At 42.7% G+C, this 21,857-nt stretch overlaps 1 protein-coding gene across 2 annotated transcripts; it reads left to right on the top strand.

Annotated features, from left to right (window-relative positions):
- The first annotated feature begins 878 nt into the window (after positions 1-878).
- THSD1 (thrombospondin type 1 domain containing 1) lies at positions 879-21,008 on the top strand. Of its 2 annotated transcripts, XM_062514733.1 has the most exons (4): positions 879-936; positions 6,260-7,225; positions 15,153-15,311; positions 19,633-21,008. In XM_062514733.1, the coding sequence occupies exons 1-4, from the start codon at positions 879-881 to the stop codon at positions 21,006-21,008; spliced, it is 2,559 nt and encodes an 852-aa protein (XP_062370717.1). The 2 variants fall into 2 exon arrangements, with proteins under 2 accessions (XP_062370717.1, XP_062370718.1); XM_062514734.1 differs by lacking the exon at positions 15,153-15,311.
- The last annotated feature ends 849 nt before the right edge of the window (positions 21,009-21,857 follow it).

The raw sequence follows: 21,857 nt of genomic DNA, 5'->3' as shown, positions 1-21,857 counted from the left end.
TAGAATTTCTTTTCAGATTCCCTCCTACCTATGTTTCTGAGGGAAGCTGTTTGGTTTTGCTGCTATCACTGTGCTTCCAACCTGTTTTATCTAATTGTTACAAGACTCATAAAGGCTAGCTTAAACCACATGCACATAAAACTGGGAAACTTCCCAAAAGAAGTCTATTTCTGTTGGCTTAGCAAAGGCTGTAGTGAATGTAAACTTAAAAAATTATGGAGAAAAAAGTGGAAGTTAGCACCTTCTCCATCTGATCAGTCAAAATGACATAAAAAGCAGTTATAGATCTTTTATAAATCTGGTTAGAGTGCCAAGTGTATTACTAGACCTGAATTACAGAGGAGTTCGATGACCACAAAATTAGTTTGTTGTTGAGCTGCTTTCCCGTTTGAAAGCAGCTGACAAATGATATGAATTGTGTACCAGCAATAAATCTCCAATATCGGTATGTGCTGAGCTCAGAGTTACGTTTTGTATAAAATACTCATTATTTTGCTGTTGTGAACCTTAGTCATAATATATCCTCTGCAGCAGTTCCTGCAGTGCAAAGATAAAAATTGTTCCTATCTGCCTTTGTTGTTCTGGCTCAGGAGCTGCATTTCAGGATGGAAAATTATTGTACAGTGAGTTGTAGCTGTGCTTATTCAGATGCATCGATACAGTGTTAGTAATTGTTAGGTAAACGAGAGAAATGTTAATTAATAGTTTATTAATTTTTTTTTACTTACTAATGGTATGTCTTTTGTCTTGTATTTTAGGAAGCAAAGTTGACACAGCTGTAATTTTTTAACTTTTAGGTGTTCTTGGAAAACGTGCTGGCACTTTGGAGCTGAAAAAGGACATGAGGAGTAAAAGGACCCAGGATCTCAGTGGTCAGAATGAAACAGATGTTGAAAGATTTTTCAAATCTGTTGTTAGTAGTTCTCTGTGACTATGGTGAGTATTAGAGCTGTCAGGGGAAATCTGTGATGTGCATTCACCAGGTGGTTTTGAATGGTGATGTTTCCGGGTAATCTGTGGAAAATAAATGCTACAGAAGCCAGATATGCTTCAGTATGCGTATATAAATGCTACAGATAGGCACAGAATTTAGTCTAGATCTTATGCAATAGTTATGTGGAAAATGCAACTTGCATGAGCTGCCCCTTTACATCAGTGTCAGGACCCTTTTCTGATGCAAATTTGCTCAGAGGAATAAATGAGATAAATTAACAAATGTCCATGAGCATCAAGGGACTGGCTGCGCTAGAAGCAGTATCTGGAATTCTGCTCTCTTGTAAGACTTACATTTCATAGTATTTAATGAACATCATGGAAGATAGGCCTGGTTTAGGTATCCATAGTAGGATAGGTGGAAGTGTGCACAGAGCTACCTGTTTCTCTCCATTACTAGGAAAGGAACCTGGGTGGTTGGCTCATATGTAAGCATCTAAGAATAGCCAACCTCCTATGGCTGAGTGAGCCCCCATCTGAAGGATCTAAGCTTCCATCCAGAGAACTTTTGAGTAGAACCAAGAGAAATAAGAGATGTTCTTTCCTCTGATTGTATAGGAAGCCAAAGGATGATGTTCATACACATTCAATCTTAGTCACCTTATATTTGGCAGGTAGTCAGAGACAATCAGTCTTGTTTGAGTAATCCATGCACAGATCCATACATACTGAAAGCAGCTCTTACCCATCTGCAGCTGAGATGTGTATAATGAAAAAGCACCTGCTTCTCAACATCAGCTGTCAAAGAGGGAAGTTAGACATCCTAAGTTCAAGTCAGAAACCTGCAAGATGTCTACAAGATGAGGAGCATCATATGTATGGTGTCTTATCCTTTCCAAAAATGTACTAAGTAGGAAGTATGTTTGCAAATTACTTTCTTATTGCAGAGTGAACTAGAAATTTTGAAAATTGCACTCTTAATTCCTAAGCAGTTCATATGCTTTAGAAAATTTCATTCCTAGTTTAAAGGCCAGTGTTGTTCTGACAGCTGCAGTACATTGTCAAACCACAGTGAAGGATTAAGGTGTGCACTGCAGAAATAAGTACAACGTGGAACACATAGAAAAAGAAGTGATTAATCCCCACTTATGGAATGAGCCGTAGCAGGTAGTTCTTGCATCAAACAGCTGAAGATGTCTTACAAAAGAGAGAAATGGACAAAAATGTATGCAGTTTGCTGTCCTTGCTTAAGTGAGAAAAATCTGATTATAAGTAATGACTGAATAGTAAATATGCTCATTCCTCCATGCGTCCTCCATCTCTGCTGCAGAACAAGGGATCCCTAAAAGATTCTAGAGAACCTAGTATTGCCATCTTTTAGATGAATTTGGTTCTAGTAGAAGTAAAGACTCTTGTCTATGGCTTTTAGTACCATTTCTTGTTTTAATAAGACAGCTAAGCAGCCCAGGTAGAAACACTGCACTGAGTGGATAACACAGTGAAGGTAAGCATTAAATTCACTGGAGGCAAGATGTGAGATGAATTTTTACAATATCCACTGGTTCTTGGTGAGCCAGTCCTGTAGACATTCACAACTGGTTGACTCAGAGGTAAAAGCTATTATTCATGAACTTTATAGAGCATGGCACAGCAAGTAATTACGAGGTGCAGTTAATGAGCTAAATCTCTGCTGCAAACTTTAGGTGCATCAACTTTCACCTTATTTCCAGTTAAAGGGCAGCCCATAATTCAGAAATTGCTTCCAAACAGTTCTGCATATGTGTATCTTTGAATATTACTATGTACGTAGATTTTTAGATAACTATTTCACTTACATAGTTCTCTCACTATTTTTAAGTGATCCAATATGCTCTGGAAAATTACTGAAGTGCTATAAAAAGCCCTAGCATCCAACTAAACTGCATTCTCATTTCTTATCAGTTTTACTGATGTTTTTATTCTACTTATCTCTGCATTACCGATGGCTGACAAGACAACAGCACAACCCACTTAAAAATAAATAACTATCTGAATAGCACCCTCAAGTAATTCTTCTTGCTCTTCAGTGAAAACAAGGATTTTTCTTTTGATCTTTTAAAGTGTGAATTCTTACAAAGACTCCTCTGGCAGTTTGCTGGTACCACAGCTGGACTTCTTTCAATGAGAGGCCATTGTAATGACAATGACAATTATACAAATGCATTGAGAGATGCTCCTGACTGGCTGTCCAAACGACTGGGACCAAGCTTTGGCACATGGCAGAGTCATGGGCACATAGTAGGCGGGAGGGCAACTGAAGGAGCTTGCAGTGGAAGCTGGCTCCTTCTGACTGGTGTCTTTCGGAGCATTGTGAAAAACTGCAGCGAGGGCTGTCCAGAAGTGCAAAGTTCTTGTTTACCAAACTGGGGGAAAGGATGCTATGAACTGGAGTGCACCAGTCAGAGCCCTGCAGTGCTGTAACAGCTCACTTCCCTCCCTTCCTAAGTGACCTGCACTTGATGGACTGCTCCACAGCAGTCTTCTGCCCTCTCTCCTGTCCTTCCTCCCAACATACAGAATGGTGTTACTCTTCGTCTCAGCCATTCCAAATAAAAAACTCTGCAAAAAGGTCAATACAGTTGTAAAAGAGAGTAAGGACAATAAAGCACTAGGTACAAACATCAGTACTTTTCATTACTATCACTTGAATGTTTTTGTTTTATGTTTAAAGCTTAAAATTGAAATTTTTCATGCTGGGATTTTGCCATAGTCTGAGCTCCTTTAATGTTTCAGCTACATTGAACTTAGCTGATTCCCATGTAGAGAAATGCATCATTTTGCCCACTATCAAAGAAACAAAGCCCCAGCAACTCACAGCCATTTCACTGGGAAACTCTAACACAGCTGTGGGAACTTCACCTTTGTTAGAGAGCTCACGGTGGCCTGGGACATGCTTTCTCCTGTCCTTATAAAGAGTTACCTAGATCTGGTCCAGATCTAAATCCTTGCAGATGACTTAGTGATGAGGTTCTCTGAAGGGTTAAGTGTGCCCCAGCTCCCACTGGCTCTTCTTGTCAGCCCCATACAACCCTGTGCATGCTCCAGCCCAGGGCAAGAGCTCCCTAGTATTACTGAACACAAGAGTTGATTGTCCTGTGCTCTCTGATGGAATTCTAGCACTGAGCAAGGAAGGTGGGAATGTGCCAGAGTTAATCACATGCCCAAGGAATAGCAGAAGATAAAAGAGCTATAAGGTAAAGAGTTGAGGGCAGCAGTTTGAAGAAGTATGGTAACAATAATAGAGTTAGGCTAGTACTCAAGAGAGACTAAAAGTAGACGGTGGTAGAAACAGGATTGTAAAATAGGGGCAGGCACACGTGACAGAGCCAAAACGTGAAGAACAAGGAGAATGTGTTGCTGGGAAGTTCAGAGAGACATTTTTCACAGGTGTTTAGGGTCTGTCTCTTGCTCTCTGGGTGTCCAGGTTGAGATAAGATTGGCTGCGGTGCCATGTGCTCACTACAGCTGTGATGAACAGGATCCTGCTTTGAATGTCTGAAGGACCATTGTACTTAAAATCAGGTCCTGGCTTTTACAGGGCACCACAATTAGTTGATACTTGACAGTTTTTACCTTCATGCCTGTGCCTTGTTTCTTAACACACTAAACAAGAGTAGTGACCTCCTCTCATATTTAAGGGCTATTAGAAGGATAAAGTCATTAATATTTCTAATGCACTAATACACTACAATAAGAGCACAATAGAAGAGTCCACAGGGGAAATGAATAATTCTGTGTTATCAGGAAGGATTTTGGATGGTGTGCAGTCAATAATACACAGGACCACCAACAGAACAATGAGAACAAAAGAACCTGCTGATAATGAGCACTGTCCATCTGCCAAATGAAGCAGCGTCTCGTGGAAATGCAAATTAAAGACTTGAGTTATAGCATGTACATGTAAGTGTATATGTATGATTTATATGTGTAAGGCTGTGTATGCCACCTTTACTCTGACTTTATGAGTATGGTTGGAGCTGGTTATTTTAAGGACATGTTATAGCTGGTGGCAAGCAGTAGGCTCCTTTTTTTTCTAGTGCACACTGCACCCTGCCCAGATGTAAATGTCTGTATGCAGTCAGATGAATTTCTTCCTAAAAATTTTTCCTGCTGAGAAGAAAGTGAATCCAAGGTGACTAACTCAAATTGAAGCTTAGAGTAGTAGGCGTCTAATATTATGTGAGATGAGTCCAGCTACTCCTGACTGCTGAGTGCTTGCCTTGGCAGTTGCAGTGTTTTTCCAGCAAAGCTTTCTTTGAGGTAATCTTAAGACATGTGTAACAGATTTAACAAGTCAAAGTATTGTTAGTTGATACTACTTATGAAAGGATTGCTTTAACTGAAGTTTTACACTTCTGAGGCACCTTCCATCCAAGACTCAGAAGCCTTTCCCCAGACAATTAATTAAATAAAGATGTCTTACAGCACATTCCGTATCTAGAATAGATGTATGCAGTTCCCATTTTTCAGATAACCTTTCTGTGTCTGAAATACTTAAGGTGCAAGCAACACAGAGAAAGTAGCTGAGCTAAGAACGGAAATGTGATCTTCCCAATTTATTGCTTTAGATATCATCACTAGTTACAGCATGTCTCAGGATAATTTGGCAACTTGCACAAACATGGTCATGCAAGAAGTGAATTTGAAAAGACTGCACCATTTATAATGAAATGATGTCATTTAGACATGTTGCACCACATCTGAGACAAGAAAAGTGCTGCAGTCACCATCACTGTTATTTTCAACTCTTTCACTCAAATGTCTGCGATGCAAATGAGCAAAATGAAAGATTCATAAGACAGAGCAAGAGAAAAGGCTTCAAAAAGCATCATGCAGACTTCCTATTCTGTTTAACTTGGGGGATATTTTTCATCTGTCTGTATAAGAAACCGCTGTCCTTTTTTTTGCTAAATTACTGCTGAAGCTGAAAAACAGCTGGCTCTGTGGAGTAAAAGAATCTGTAAGTGAAAGTTGGAAAGTTTAAGAATCTGTTCTGATAAATCAAATTTTCTGTTAATCTTTTGGGTGGTTTGTGGTTCACTTTAACATACTTGCTTTTACCTTCCTGAACATGTTACTGCAGTGGACTTTGAGCTGCTCCAAATCACATCCCTGCAGAGAACAGAACTGTTGAGCTCTAACTGCTACAGCTAGGACCTTTTCTCTTTTTGTCATCTGGTTCACTTGAAAAGAGAACCACTTCTAATATTTTTAAAGAATTTATTTTCTTCCACAGGAACGATCACTTGTCTGTTTCTTAATACTGTTGTGGAACTTTTCCTTTCAGTTCTCGGCGAAGTGGAGTATCTCCTGTTGGAGCACCCGGATCATGTAGCCTTCAGCAATGACACAGTGTCAGTGGAATATCAGTACTACAGTGGTGGTAATGTGACAGCAGAGCCTGTATCCATCCTTTTACTGGATGCCAGCACCAGTGAGATAATTGCAAGAAAACTGCTTCCAGCAAATCAGTCCCAGGGGACAGTGGTGTTTGAGTGTTTCCATTTCAAGAGTGCTGGTGATTTCTTGTTCAGAATGGTCTCTCCCAGTGACAACAGTAGTGCTGCCCAATGGAGCAGAAGCAGCATGTCCACCCTCCATGTGGAATGGCCTGTATTTCACATTGATTTGAACAGGAGTTCAGAGGTGCTTGGGACCTCCCTTCAGGTTGGACTTTTTACAAATGAGCAGTTATGTGCCATGAACAAGACTTTGATTTCACTGGATGTGATATTCACCAGCACCCTTTATGAATTCAGAAGAGTAAGCTCTGATGAGACTCTAGGCATTAGAACTAGCAAAGGAATCCCCCTGTCTAGGTCCCAGTGGGTAGAGTTTGACTGCCCACCCATTGGTCAAGAAATATACATCACTGTATTACTGAAATCGTTAGAAACACATTCCATCATTGCCTCCATAGGACCTGTAGATCTGCTTCACAAATTTGGATACAGACTGGTTGTGGCAGCAGAACCTACATGCAAAACTTTGGTTCAGGTCTTTGTAATCTCTCCACCATGCACTTCTATCAGTGGAAAAATTGTTGCTTATAAAGAGGCTCTCAAGCATCCGAGTCAAAGAACAGCTTGGCTGTATGAAAACATCCTTCACCCAGGGGACAACAGGACAGAATTTAACTGCACTTTGTTTGATGTGGGGAAGAATAAATACTGCTTTGACCTCCTCAGTTTCTCAAACCGAAGCTACTTTCCAGCAAGAGTTAAGGAGTGTGTGCTGATCCAAAGGAATATGGGTTTGTACTGATGTTTTTTCCTTTTTAGCCAAAATCAACATTCTTCCCAGCCAGTGTGGGTAATGATTTTGGGTCTCCTGCACCAGACAAAATAGTTGTAAAGTCATATGCAGGTGGGAACATGATAGACTGTTATGTACAGGAATACACAATGACATTTGGTAACAAGTGCCACTGTGGTAGCTTAAGGCTGCACTAAGTTAACGCTAGGTACCAACTAAAACTACTTAGGGCATTCTGAATGATATAGCTGTCTAGTCAGGCTGAAAATGAAACGTGTCCCTTTCAGTGAGGTAAGAAGCTACTGCAGTAGAACTGGCCCAGTGGAGACTCTAAAGGTAGGATTAGTCTTACCTGCATTAAAGTGTCTAAAAGACAAGGACCCAACATTAAGTAGTTGCGTAGCTTTTTAGTTGAGAGGCATCTTGCAAAGCTGATTTACAGGTGTTGAACATACAGGGGGTGAAGCCTCACACGGATGTCTTTCTCTACCCATTTGGTGTAGAAGTTTAGAGCCCTATACCTGTAAGATGCACAAACTCTGGGGTGGTAAGTCAGGATTTGGCTACAGTGAAAGGTGCAGCTGTGTCACTTGAACATCTGGCAGGTTTTCTAAGCAGCATTTTGAGAGATTTGTCTGCTGCTTAGAACAGACCAGGGTGCTTTTTCTGGCCCATGAGACTGTCTGGCAGATCATGGGTCAAACTCATATAGCCAAACTTTTCCTTATAGGAAAGATTAGAATAGTACAATCTGCCAACTGGGAACTTTAGGCCATGGTCAAGCATGGTCTGAGAGAGTGGTGGTTGGCAGAAGCCAAAACCATGTATATGTTATGCAGCTATAGCTTTAGAAGTGGCAGTCCATGGTTTGACAGTCTGCAAACAGTTGCATGGCAGAGGAAGCAGATGAGCCAAATATCCTTCTCATCACTCATTTGTGGAAGGCAGCCACAGAGAGAGATGGGCCCTATGTGCATGAGGGAATTGGGATTTGGTTAGGTTGCATTGCCTACACCTGGAAGGTCAGTGTTCTCATTTGAAGTAGACTTGTGTCTATAAGTAATGAATTAGTCTTTTCCGACTGCACACTTCAAAGAGTTTGGATTGAACGGTTTAAGATGTACATAATTTTCCTCACCTTCCCACTTTGGTTCCCCTGAAAAGAAAGTGCAGGAACTCTAGCCAAAAAACGGCCCTTGCACTTAATGGACAGATATCTGAGAGGGATCATGAGGAAACCAGGAGTGTAGGACATGCTCCAGAGCACACAGTCCCAGACACAGCCTACCTTAATGAGGTTCCTAGCATCATATGGTCTTACTTTGTGCTATTTCAGAAATTCTAAAACTGTTAGCTATTTAATTAACTTTCTGTAGTAAAAAAGACCTCTATTTTCAACACATGCCAAACCCAGTGCGTAGGTCTCTTCATCTTAACTTCCCATCTGCATTCTCTGTTGGCACTCCCTCTCTTCCTTTGGCACAAGAAAGTCTATCTAAAAAAGAATGGAGGTAAATCTCAAGGAAAAAGGAAGAGAGAATTGTAGTTTTTCATCTATACCTGGGTGGTATGTTACACTGATATGATCTAGATAATTACCTTGACAGATAAATCATAGCATATTATATCTCTATGATTCTGTGCCCAATATTTAACTGTTTTAATTGATGAGATCTGCATTAAGCAATGGTTCCCTGCAGTCTGCTCTGTTTCCCTGGGCTCCTCAGTAGCCCCATCTTTACAACCACATTCAAAAGAATCAGGCTATGCCTCTTGAAGAGCAGAGTTAGGTCAATAGCTGCCAAGTTAAGAATATCGCATCTACAAAGCGATGAAAGCGAAGCCACACCATGTAGTTGTAAATAAAATGTCAACCTGAAATTAATTAGACTGCAACACATCTGACTTTGTGCCTGTATCTGTGAGACTTCAAAGCCTGCAGGCAGCGTTTGAAAAGGAGCAGGGTGTTCTGGGAGGGGCACATCAGCCTGAAGCCACGACAGACAGAGCGAACCTGCGCTGCCTGTGATGGCCATCAGCCTTCTGGCTCCTTTGGAAGGAGCTGCCCTGAGCCCCCTCACCTTGCTTATGGCAGACCTCGACAGCTGTTTATGTAAAACATGCGACTGCTGCAGAACAGATGCCTCTCCTCAAGTGTCCTAATCTCTGCTTTAGACTTCTTGAAGTTTAAGGCAAGGAGAGGTGGTAAGCCTCTAGTCTGGGCTCCTGTGCAGTGTGGGCCATCATTTTTCATTCTGTTACCCTGGTGTTGAGCCCCACAGCTAGTCTTTGCATCTCATTGCGTCTCACCCTCTACAGAGTAACCCAGTCTTCTGCTGAAGACACAACAAAACAGACTTTTCTGGTAATTTCTCTCAACACTATGCTCTGATTTATTTTTTCTTTTGAAAAGGGAAACTTTGTGTGTTTCATAACTAAAGTTAATCTAGCTTAATCCTCTGGTGACTGAATTTTACTCTGTTGCTTTCTGACATCTGTTTCCTATGTACTGTCTTTGCCTCACAAAGACATTTGCACATCCAGGTCATCTCACTTCTACCAGATTTCCTCAGTGTTCTTTTTAACAAACTGAAAAGTCTTTAAATGGAAAGCAATTTCTTCAGGATTTGATTAATTTACTGATACTAGTTGGCTCTCTTCTGTAATTTAAACACTTATGTTTATTTGACAACCAGGGTACCAGCTTTGTGTGCTGTGTTCAGCTTTGTGTGCTCTCTATGTGTTAGTTTAAACACTCATGTTTATTTGACAGCCAGGGTACCAGCTTTGTGTGCTGTGTTCAGACATCCTTCTCACCGATGCTGCTTGATCATTAGCACCCTCCCTATCCCTACCCCTACCTCTGCTTTCATTCCACTGATTGCATTATGCAATTTTCCATAACTTTTGCCCTGTAAACTCCTCCTAAGCTGTTTCAGTATGGCATCTACTGTCCTGCAGGTGCAATTTTCATTCTTTCTTCCTACATTTTTCACTTTGTTGATTTAGGACCTATTTTCCTTTAATTGTTCTAACTTAACAAGTACCTTATGTTGCTCCATACCACTGCACTATCTGGGTATTTCATTACAGGAGTGACATATTTTCTCAGTAATGGTTTATATTTATTTTCATGTCAACTAGGGAAGCACTGAGCCTTATACTGATCCCTTTGGAATCTCTCCAAATGCATTCTCACTCAGTGATGTTTTTCTGTTGACAGTTGCATATCCAATCTGTCACTCAGCCAGTTCTTACTTCATTTAGCATATGCTCTATTGTTATGAAGCAGAGATATTGTTTTGTGAAAGATCAGAGTTCCTAAATCATTAAAATTATCTTCATCCAAACCACAGATGATGAGATAAAATATGATTTCGCCACATCTATTTTCCATAAATCAGACATGAGTTATATTCCTGATGCTTTGTCAATCCTGCTCTTTACTCCTCATTCAGGCCAAGTTGATTACAACCTTTTGGAACAGGAATCTGTCTTGTGTTTGCAGTAAGAAGTAGAATGTACCTAGTGGCCCTGAGCGGGCCAGGTAAGCAGCTCCTTGAGCCCAGACCATCAGCTTCAGAAAAATTGTCACAAAAAACTTAGGCTATCCGAGACTGTGAATGTGTCTGTTAAAGGTGGGGAATACATCTGTTAATTGTGAGACAGCACTTACGCAGTTTTTTGTAGACCCTAACTAGAGAATCTGTGGAAAAATTAATATTGAGATGTGTCACTTCATTAATCTTGGTGGACTCTTCACTGTTTGACACAGGAATATGCAGCTCATTTTTTCCCCAGTGTTTGACTGGATTATTGGGATGTCTGAGGTAGGAAACTCTGTTAGATCATCTTATCCAGCAGTAGATGCATTGCAGGCTCATTCTTTTTCATGCTTAATCCTGTGTTTTGCTCATCTGGGATTTAAGTGTCCTCAGCAGTGAGACTTCTGCTCTCCTTAGAAGGTTGCCCCATGTTGTAGCCTGTATCCTGTTTGAAACATTCAGGACAAGACTGATAATATTAATCAGTGATGCTAAAGCATAGAAAAAGGCACCTTTTTTTTCATATTTCTGGTGTTAATTAACTTTATTTTCAGTTCTTAGTTACATTCCAGAGACCAATTTCAACTTCAGTGTGATTTAAAGTGAAATTTCTTGCAGCTGCCTGCAGCACGAATGAATTTTGTTCATCTGACTTTTGCTAGCTGTCAAAAAAATTATCTGGGATGTTGGCAGGGCATAAGAAATGCAGCTGTTGCCTGAAAAGGGATAGAGGAAGGTGTGGGAAGACCTTTTAAAAAGAAAAGTGGTCAGTAAGGGAGGAGAGGAGTAAATGGAGTATCTAGAGGTCAAGCAGGGACGTACAATTTCTGTCAAATTTTTGCTTCCCGAACAAGACTGTGTGAATCAGATCTGCTTGTTGGTAGGAAAGTCTGGGAACTAATTAGTTCTATTGCTTGAATGTGTACCTGGGTTGGGTGTTCATTTAGAAACAGGCATATGCAGGGGATCTGGGTATGCCAGGGCTGATTTGTACCCCATCCACTTTTCCTGTGTCAGTAAATGCTTCATCTCCACACATTAGGAATAAATCAGGTTTTACAGACTCAGCTTCTGGAAAAAATGATTTTTAGGCTGTGCCTCCCCATTTCTTAACAATGCCTGTTTGTGGGGAAAAGACTCTAATTTTCCCAGAGTCTAGGATTTCTTTCTTTAAAGGGATCCTTGTCCTTTGACTGTCAAAATTAGTGACCTGTTGTTAAAACATGCCACCATTTCAGTGCACCTAGGCTTCATTTCCATGGAAGGGTGAGAGGTTGTTTTCCAAGGTCTTGTCTAAACACCAATACAATATGTGTGAATACATTCTCAGGACCTAAAAACTGATTTCAGTTTCCAAAAATATCCTGCAGTCTCCTAGTCTAGCATAGCTATTTACATGAACCTGTCAGTAATCAGTGATTTTTGTCCCATACCAATGCCTGCTTGAAGTGTTCAGGACTGTCTGGTGTGTCACGCTGGAAGGATGATACTGAGTGTCCCTTGCTGACTGTGCTGATGGACAGCACTTCATGCACAAAAACTTGTGAACATGGAAATCTGAGGAGAGAAATTTATGCAAAGCAATAATTAACACAGTTAATTGCATTTATCTTTCATGTTGGCAGATCTGCCAACTGTCAGCTATTTCAAAATAACTCATCAGTTAGATGTTTTCACGTTGATAATTGATTCCTCAATTGTGTGTGAAGAAACCTCATGCTTATTAGAGCTAGTTTGCAGTACATACCTTCTGTTTTTTCCCCTGGCACTTTCAATCTGTTTGTCTTAAATGGAGGTTAATAATTTCATTTCCTTGGGGGAGAATAAACTATGCTTCATTTTCTTTTACATTCTGGCAATTGCAGGGGATTGCAGAGCAAGATGCAGGAGTTTAAATCTCCCATCTTTCATGGGAGGTGGAACATTTCTTGATCTCCTGCTGTTTGAGGCACATTTCTTAGCCCCAAAGCTATGCATGCCAAGTGCTTTTGCTAAGGAACTCTATACCTTTAGTCAAAGTCCAAGTCAGTGAAAAGTGTCCTGGAGCAATGGGCACATCTTGGGTTTGACGTCAGTGTTGGAAAATTACTTGTCCTAAATGTTCTTGTATGTTGAAACCCACAGGCATCAATGTGGAGACTTTTGAGCACCCTCCGCTATCACCAGTGTTAGCACTGGAAGCAACCAGAACCTTTCTGAGTCTGGCTCTGCATCTGACTTTAATTAACAGAAGTTTAAATGAACAGGAAATGTGGAGAGAGGGAAACAAGTTAGCTCATGCACTGGAAATTATGACAGGAACTCACCAAGCTGCTCACACAACGAGTCTCTAGGTCTACAAAGGAAGTGGGTCCTTCAACTAGCCCTTCAGCCAGTGGTGAGGGACACTGCTGGAGTCCTTCAATATCCTGATACGAAGAAAACTGTCATGACATTCTATGATATATATGATTCTATGATACCATGAAGTCTTTTTGAGAAGGCATCAATGAGCCCTTGACTGACTGTTGATTATGAACATTTTTTCTTCCTGCCCTCAGTAATAGTTTGCTTGCTAATTGATGTGGTTTTGCAAGCTGTCCATGTTCTGTACCTTTGTGGGACTCCTTATCCCAGCAAACTTCCTCAGTTATCTGCTTCTTGGCATCCTCTGGTTCTCTTTTCCCTTGACACCATACATTTGCTCTGTTTTGCACTTCACTGGGACCTGACATGGCTGCAAACTGAAGGAGGAGTCTGAAGGCTCAGCCTGCCTTTGGGCTCATCACCAGCTCCAGAGGCAAACGGGTCAAAGCGGAGAGGTGCACAAAAAGCACAAAGTGAAATACAGCCTGAGATCTGAGTCAGTGACAAACACCCGGGCTGGTCACTTGGTGTTGTGTGGGCTTAGAACTGCAGCAGCACCAGGGTGTCTTGCCATGCCCATCTCTCCTCTGTGTTAGGCCAGGCAGATGTCCTGGGGCATGCAGGCACACAAATGTGTGTGAGTGTGTGTCCACACACACTCTGCCGCCGTGGCTGGCAGAACGAGTGTAAGCTCAAAGTCTGTGGCCCCATCCTGCATTGCAGGTGAGGATCTGCACCAGAAGGGCAGCCCCACTGGTCCTCTTAGTCTGCTCACATTAATGCTGACATGCTCACAAAACTTTGTAGGACGGGGCCCAAAGCAGTTACAATTTCATGTTTATTGAAACACAGCTGTGTTTATTATTGTTAGAGACATTTAAAAGTAATAACGCACTAGGAACAATATAGCAATCAATAAAACATGAAATCATAAAGCCGTTTTCAGTGATGCAACATTCTCTAGGGTTTTGACATCATAACTTGGTTAAGGGCTCGGGGCATGCTAGCAGCAATAATAAAATTAAAAATCATGGCTTGTGTTGACAGTAGCAACACCATAAATTATCTAAAGGAGCAAAGTTTAATAATATTAATTTATTATTAAATTAATAAATTTTTTAGGAGTTTATTTAGCTTTTTTTCTACTTTACCTGTGAGCAGTGTAATGGAGTTAACTAGTCTATTGTTCTTTCTGTCAAAATCAACTGACTTATAGGAGCATCCCTAGGGCTTTTATTTTTAAGATTGCACCTGAACTCATGCATTACTTCGGAATTTAAAGTTGTGGCCCTGCCTCAGTGTCACAGCTGTCAGATAGGGGCAGGAATGGTCCCATCTTTCTCTCTGGGTTCTCACTGCTGTAAAGCTCAAATGTGGAGATCACTGGATGAGGATGCTGTCTAAGAAAAAGAAGGATTTTATTACACTTTAAAAAATTATAGTGTTAGTACCTGAGTCTGCCTCCACTTAAATAAATAGCATGCAAAATTTCATTAACTTAATTGCCTAACCATAAGCAATAAAACAATAGATACCTGTAAGTTGTCAGATGAATGATTCAATAACATGCTTGTGTGCTGAGAAGAAAATAAAGAGTAAACCAATGTTGCCATTTCATTAGGCCTTATAGGCTTATCATCCTGTCGCAGTCATATAAATCATCAATAACTGTACTTCAGTCAATCAAGTTATCCTGCTGTAAATGCACTGTTTGTCAGGCAGGAATTGGATGAATACATGAATTACCAGTGCACTTCACAGATCTGTAGATTCATTTCCTTTTGCTGTTGTTCCAGGTGGAACCTGCCTGCCGGTTGACTGACCACTGTGTTGCAGGCTGACACTGGGGTGATAAAATGAAAACAGGTGGAAGCTTTGGCTCGTGGCTGGATGCTGCTTGCTTTTTTTTGGTCTTGCTGTTTGCATTGTTTGCTTATTTATTGCTGTTTTTCTCAAAAAGAAGACAAATGGCTGTGTCTTTAAAAGTAAGGAGGCAGGCATGTTCCTCATTGCTGTGATCTTGTGTATTTGTAGAAACGTGGAGCCGGTGGCAGCCCTGGAGCCCGTGCAGTGTCACCTGTGGGGACGGCATCCGGGAGCGCTTCCGAGAGTGCCTCACCTCCTCGCCGGCAAAACCAGGCTGTGCTGGATCACCGAGGGAGACTTCCCTGTGCTCGCTGGAGGAGTGTGTGTGTATGTAGCTCTGCTGTCCTCTTTTTCCGATCGTGTGACCGCCCTGGCAAAAGCAAACTGACTCTCTTTCAGTCATACTAATTTTGGGGGGCTGTCACACTCCTGTGGTTGATGGAGTAGGGCAGGAGCCTCTGTGTATTTGTTGGGACACTGGAGATAGGACTCCAAGGCATAATATTTCTGAATGGCATGAATGCAACAGAAGCAGTTTAAAATCTCCAGGATGGTCAGGGAGTGGAGAAGTCCTGAAAGAGAGATCTTGGGGCTATCAGAACATGTTCAGTAGTGAAAGCCAAAGACTCCAGTGGAAACCTATTAAAATGTTAAAGTCAGTTTAAAAAGGGTGCTGGTTCCATTTGGGAGCTGTGGTGTGAGGTTGCCATTCTGTGAGTATTTTGAGGTGGCAGTGCCAGGTTTCCCCCTGCTCCAGCCTGCCACTGCTGCTGGCCTGTGACAGGGCAGGCTGGCTGTAATACAGCCTTTATAAACCCTTACCTATTGGTAACAACTGGCCACTGCTGGCGGGTGGCAAGTGGGTGCAGATACAAGAGACCTGAGCCTTCTATAACATGATAGATTACAACAACCACATGGCTCACGGCCGCACGAGGCTGGATGAGGCTGTGCCAACACCATAAATGGGTGCTGACAGCCACCACTGAGGGGTGTGAGAAGTGTCCTCTTTTAGCAGGGTGCTGGTGCTCAGTCTGTGAAAAACTTCTGCTTCTTGCAAACTCTGTGCTGAAAAGGAGTGTGCTGATAACAAGGGACCACAGACACCAGAAAGATCATCTACAAGCTCCAGTGCCTTTGTGTCACACAAGTGCCATAGGAGGAAGGGATGAGGAAGGAAAGATCCCCAGGAACTGTGCAGGCTCCTATGATCTCAGACTATAATTTAACAGATACATTAAACCATTACAAAGTGACAAATGCCTTATTCCTTACTTCAGCTGCTTGCAGGCACTTCTTTCTGCTTGCAAAAGTGCAGTGTGTAGAACTGGAATGGAGGCAGCTAAAAAATGGACGGTTTGGGGACATGGGGAGCTGTTCAGCACATGGCCACTGCAGTGCTTGTGCCACTGAAAAGAAAAGGACAGCAGGTGGAGAGAATATGCAGCTAGAGCAAGAAAAGGGGAGAACAATGTTTTTTATGGAAGTGTTTGCTTGAACCAACTTCAAGGTGTCTGAGGATGAAGGCAGGACTGAAATATGTTGAGGATCACAACAGGAAATTTTGGGTTGTAAAAGTTTGGGTGAATGGAAAATACTAAAAATTATATTCCATCAAGCCAGGTATTGCATATTGTCAGTGTTCATGAAGCACTGGGAATGTTTTAATAGCTCTAATGTTTTCAAAGACTTGAAAATGCTGGCCATGTTGCTTATTTAGTAAAGCTGTGAGTAAAAGCAGAGAGGAGCAACTCAGATGCTTTGGGCCCCAGCTTAAACCAGCCCTGCTCTAGTTGTCTTCTCTATGCCAGACTCTCTGAGGCTACTGTGGGCAGTAATGCCACCACCAAAACACAGTGGGGGATTGTTAGTGTTTTTCCAAAGCTGTTGCTGAGCTGTGCTATCCCTGTCTATCTGCTGGAGAGATATGTCTGTAAGTATATAATTTGGTTTGGCTCCTTGCTATCCAGTTTCACTCCCCACTTCTGGAGCTCAGAGAGCAGTCCTGGTGCAGGGAGCTCGCTGGAGCTTGCAGAGCATGTGCTGGAAACAAGATTTGTGTGTGGACCTTGCTTTGCATGCATGTAGTTGACAGGCATCTGGTGCTTCTCAGAGAGCTTCTTCACACCTCCTGTGCAGGTGTGCAGCTGTAAAAGATGTATGATGGTTTCCAGCCATCCTGTGCATACACTGTGCACACACCTGTGGCAGTCTGGTTGGACTCAGCAGGTCTGAACAATCCCTGGATTCCAGTGAAGTCTCTGGGTTAATAAGGAGGGTTAATACATAGAGAGCACAGTTGCAAAGGAGGCCTGCATCTGCACCCATTGCTGTGGGATCATCTGGAGGAGATGCCTCACTTCTGTCTTGCACATGGTTTCTAATCCTCCTGCCCCCACATGGGCAGCTTCCTTTACAGAATCACATACATGATTTCATCCCACTGAATCTCAGCTTGCTCAAGAAGTGATTTGACACTGTGAGTTAACAGTGTTGTTCATCCACTGCAATTTAACAGTGTTCATCCACTGCCTGATCTCAAGCTGGGAGTGTTACTTTTCCCACTCTGGCTGTCTGCAGCTTTCAGAAGAAGATAGGCTCTGTTTCCAGCATAACTCTGCAGTCACTACTCCAGCAGATGGAGCAAATGGCTGAATGAACAAGGCCAGCACGTGGTACAGGGGCCATTGATGTGCAGGGAGAAGCAAACCATAGGGACCCAGTCCTGTTTGGAAGCTTGCAGTTCCTTGCTATTTGCTGTGTACCCCAAACAATGCAGCACAGCATGCATTGCAAGTAGAGAATGGAGTATATGGAAAATATCCGTAAGCAAACGTGACTGAGAGAAGGATGAGAAATGTATGAATTGCTCTGCTGCAGTGGTGCTGAACAGTGGCTCTGCCTGCTTCCCTGAGGTCGGGTTGCTCACTCCCTGTTCAGGTGTCCATAACAGCAGTGCTCCAGGCTCTGGCACAGGGGTGTTGGACTGAATGCAAGTTTTAGAGATCCTCCTATAAGATTCAAGAGGCAGTGGCCTTGCTTTAAGCTGGTTTCAAGCTCTCAGAGTGACACAAAGACCAAAGTTTATCCAATGGCAGGATTTTTAGAGGAATTGAGATTGTTAGGCAGCGCTGAAATAGGGAAGTGGATCTCCTTCCCAGCCCAGCACCCTGAACATCTGTTCTGTAGCAGCCCAAGACCTTGTGGCCTGTGTTCATCAGTGCATTTGTGCATCCTGCCCACCTAACAGCTACACTACCAGCTTGCTGTTGAGTGTGTGTTCTTCCGAATTATGGGAAGTACATGGTGTCCAGTTCTTGTTATTCTGCAGTCACGTTTCCTATTCCTGGACAGTCACTGTGGTGAAGGCAGGAGCATCTGCCAAGTCTTACAGCTGACTATCAGTCTAATGGAAAGCTTTGGCTTCTGGAAAAAACTGGAGGCTAGGGCAGGGTTGTTCAGTGGTTTTGTTTGAGCTCACAACTTCATGGCCAGCTCTTGTCAACTGCTACTAATCAGCCTTGTCCTCCAACACAATCTTCATGGCTTTATGCAGCTGATGTCTGACCAGAATAATTTGGGCAGTGCTAACAGATACTAAAATTAGCTACTGGACCAATTAATTCACTTTCAACCATGCTGTATTCTGCTTAAGATTGCACTTGGAGTGCTTGAGATCTCATTCAAAAGAAAAATTACCAATTTGTCATTGGCTCAGCCATCTGTAGTGGGGTGGAATGGGCAAGTGAGAGGTTTAAACAAGGCTGTGGACAGCTTTGAGATTGTCATATAACAGGTTATAATCACAGAATATTGCAAATTGGAAGTGGCCCATAAGGATCATTGAGTCCAACTCCCTGCTCCAGCAGGACTACTAAAGCTAAACCATATGACTGAGAGCATTTTCCAGGCAGTCTGTGAATTCTGGCCATGATGACTTCCCTAGGAAGCCTGTCCCAGTGGCTAATTATCCTGTCAGTGGAGAACAGTTTGCAGGGTATTCTTCCCTGTTTGAAGTATCATTCCATTTCACAACAGAAGAGTATCAAGAATAGAATGCTGGAGAAAGAGCAAGGGCACTTTGAAAGCTTGCTGTGGCATGGGAAGGTTTTGTCCTCTGGGACTGTGGCAGCAGACAGTGGTAGAAGCATCTTCAGAGGACTACTTAGAAAAGTTACATTGCCTCTCCTGATGCTGCCTCTCTCTTCAAGCTCATTTCAATTCTCACACCCACTTGAGCTCTCCTAAAATAGTTTTAAAGTGATACCTGAAGTACTGTCCTGGGTTGAATTAATTTTGCCCCCTTTATGTCACTTTTCAGCAGGGAATCTAAATGTACTTCATAAAGAAAGGCAGAGTTCCTCCATTTTACAGGGATTTAGAAATACTTTATGGAAATGGCAGAGCAGGGAAAACCAATGATTGCATGTGAAAGGTCTGTGGGAGCCTTTGTTTAAAGTAAGGATATGTCTGTGCCAGTTTGAAGTCACGAAGTAGTAAGTCACCTCCAATGGGCAGATTTTATTGGCAAACAACTTCCTATACTGTGTTCATGGCTTGTTTTCCTTGGTAGTAAAGTATCCATCCTCAAATACCAAAATGCTGCTGCCAGTGCAACTCTGACCGATGTGTGTGCTCTTTCTTACAGCTGTCCAGCCTCCCACCCCACCTTCTGTTCAGCCAGGAGAGGACCAGAAAGCAAATAATATAGTTACCATCACAGGTATCTCGCTGTGCTTGTTCATTATCTTTGCCACTGTTCTTATCACCCTCTGGAGGAAGCTGTGCAGAGCTCAGAAATGCAGCACTGCTGTCCGACGAAACTCTGTCCATTCCCCTGGCTTCCGGAAAAACTCTGATGAGGAGAACATCTGCCAAGGCAACAAGCAACGGGACAGCTTTGCTGAAGGAGGGAATGCCCCTGTTAACATTCCTCTAACCTACAGGCGAAGCCTCCAATTTGCCCAAGAAGATGATGCCTCTGGGAGTGAAAACTTTCAGCCAAATGCCCAAAAAATAATCCCTCCGATTTTCAGCTATCGCCTGGCCCAACAACAGCTGAAAGAGATGAAGAAGAAAGGCCTGACGGAAACCACTAAGGTGTACCATGTCTCTCAGAATCCTCTCACGGACACGGTTCTTGGTGCCACCACAATGCTTCCCCTGAGTGGGGAAAACCAAGAGGAGGCAGACGGAAACAAATTTCGGATCAAGTCTCCATTTCTGGACCAGCCAGCCAGTCAGCCCAAGTTCCTGGGAGAAGGCTGTCACCCTAGGCTGGATCTTCCATTCTCACAGGCCAATACTGCAATGAGCCCTACCCAAACCTTGGTAAGAAGAGGTCATTTCAAGCACCAGGATAACAGAGTGGACTTGCCTGAGAGGGGCTGTCACAGAAACTCGCAGTTCAGAAGAACAGCCAGTTTCCATGAAACTAAGAAGGCCAGGCCTTTCAGAGAGAGAAGCATGTCCACTCTCACACCCCGACAGACTCCCCTCTATAACTCCAGGACCAGGACATGGGACCACGGTCTGGAGGACAGGACACGGCCAAAATCACGAAACACTAATCCAGCTTGTGAAAAGCTGGATCAGCCCCACAGCACTGTGGTGGGGTGTGAACCACAGGGCCATGGTGCAAAGCTGCACCACAGGGCGGGTCCCCCGGTGAGGAAGCTGGACCTGGTCACAGACCACCAGCCTGCTGGTCAGGAGAGGGCAGCTGAGAAGCCTGAGCCCAGCCGAAGTAAGAGGGGCCCTTCACCTAACCCCAAAGGTGTGTGGCAGAAAGAAACAGGCTCAAATGGCAAAGATATTTCCCAGAGAGGCCAAAGTGTCAGCCCTGCCCAGTATAGAAGGGACAAGTGTCAGAGCTTCCCCTTGGACCCTGAGTTTGCCTTTTATGACAATTCTACTTTTGGCTTAACGGAGGCAGAGCAGCAGATGATTGACCTCCCTGGGTATTTTGGCTCAAATGAAGAAGATGAAACAAGTACTCTGAGCATTGAGAAGCTGGTGATCTGAGTGACTCATTGCGGCCCTGCAGGAGTGGCATGCGTGGGAGAGGATCTGCAGGATCAGTTGGCTTCTGGTGGAAGAAAGAGCAGCAATCACATTACCTCCATACACAGGAGGGGATAATGCCCCAGGTCTGGCTTGTGGGAACATATTCCTTTCTAATTACTGAAAAGTGCTTTCATATAATTATTTTTTGTATGTATGTGTGTACAAGGCACACAAAGTACCCTGGGAAAGAACGTGTTAGGTAAGGTGTGGCACAGGAGTAGCCAATAGATTTTATTGTGTAAAGCACTCATGTTTTGTGCATCATACTTGATGAGTGCCACTGACATTTCCCACCTTGTGGAGTGTGTACTGGTAGACTGTTAGATACTGAAGCATCCACTGTCCAGCACCCTCAACCATCTGTTCTGATTTGTGAATCATTTCCCATCTTGAAAGCACAAAGCTCAAGCTGTGAGCAGTTTTCATCATTTTTCTGATAGTCATCAGTGAACTGTGTTGATTTGTCATTGTTGCTCAAATAACTCATATGGTAGGGGCTTTTTAGCTGGTTGTATGAGAGTGCAAACAATTAATGCTGAATTCCTGAGTGAATTTAAAATTGAGCAGGCATTTTAATCATTCAATACTTTGATATTTTCTTACTGTCAATATTTATATCAAGAAAACAATGTAAAACATTTACAGGAAATTAGTACAAAAGGCATGCTCCAGAGAGGGCAGAGAAAACAGATGATCAGATTGTAGTCCTCACAGAAATGTTACCACAGCATGTTACCTTTAAAAAACAGCGAGAGAACTGTTGAATTATGTATCCTTTCCATAGTCATCCTTTCCTTGATTAAAATT

This window comes from Cinclus cinclus, chromosome 2 (assembly GCF_963662255.1).
Source record: "Cinclus cinclus chromosome 2, bCinCin1.1, whole genome shotgun sequence".
Lineage (NCBI taxonomy): Eukaryota > Metazoa > Chordata > Aves > Passeriformes > Cinclidae > Cinclus > Cinclus cinclus.
This window is presented reverse-complemented; position numbering and strand designations above follow the sequence as displayed.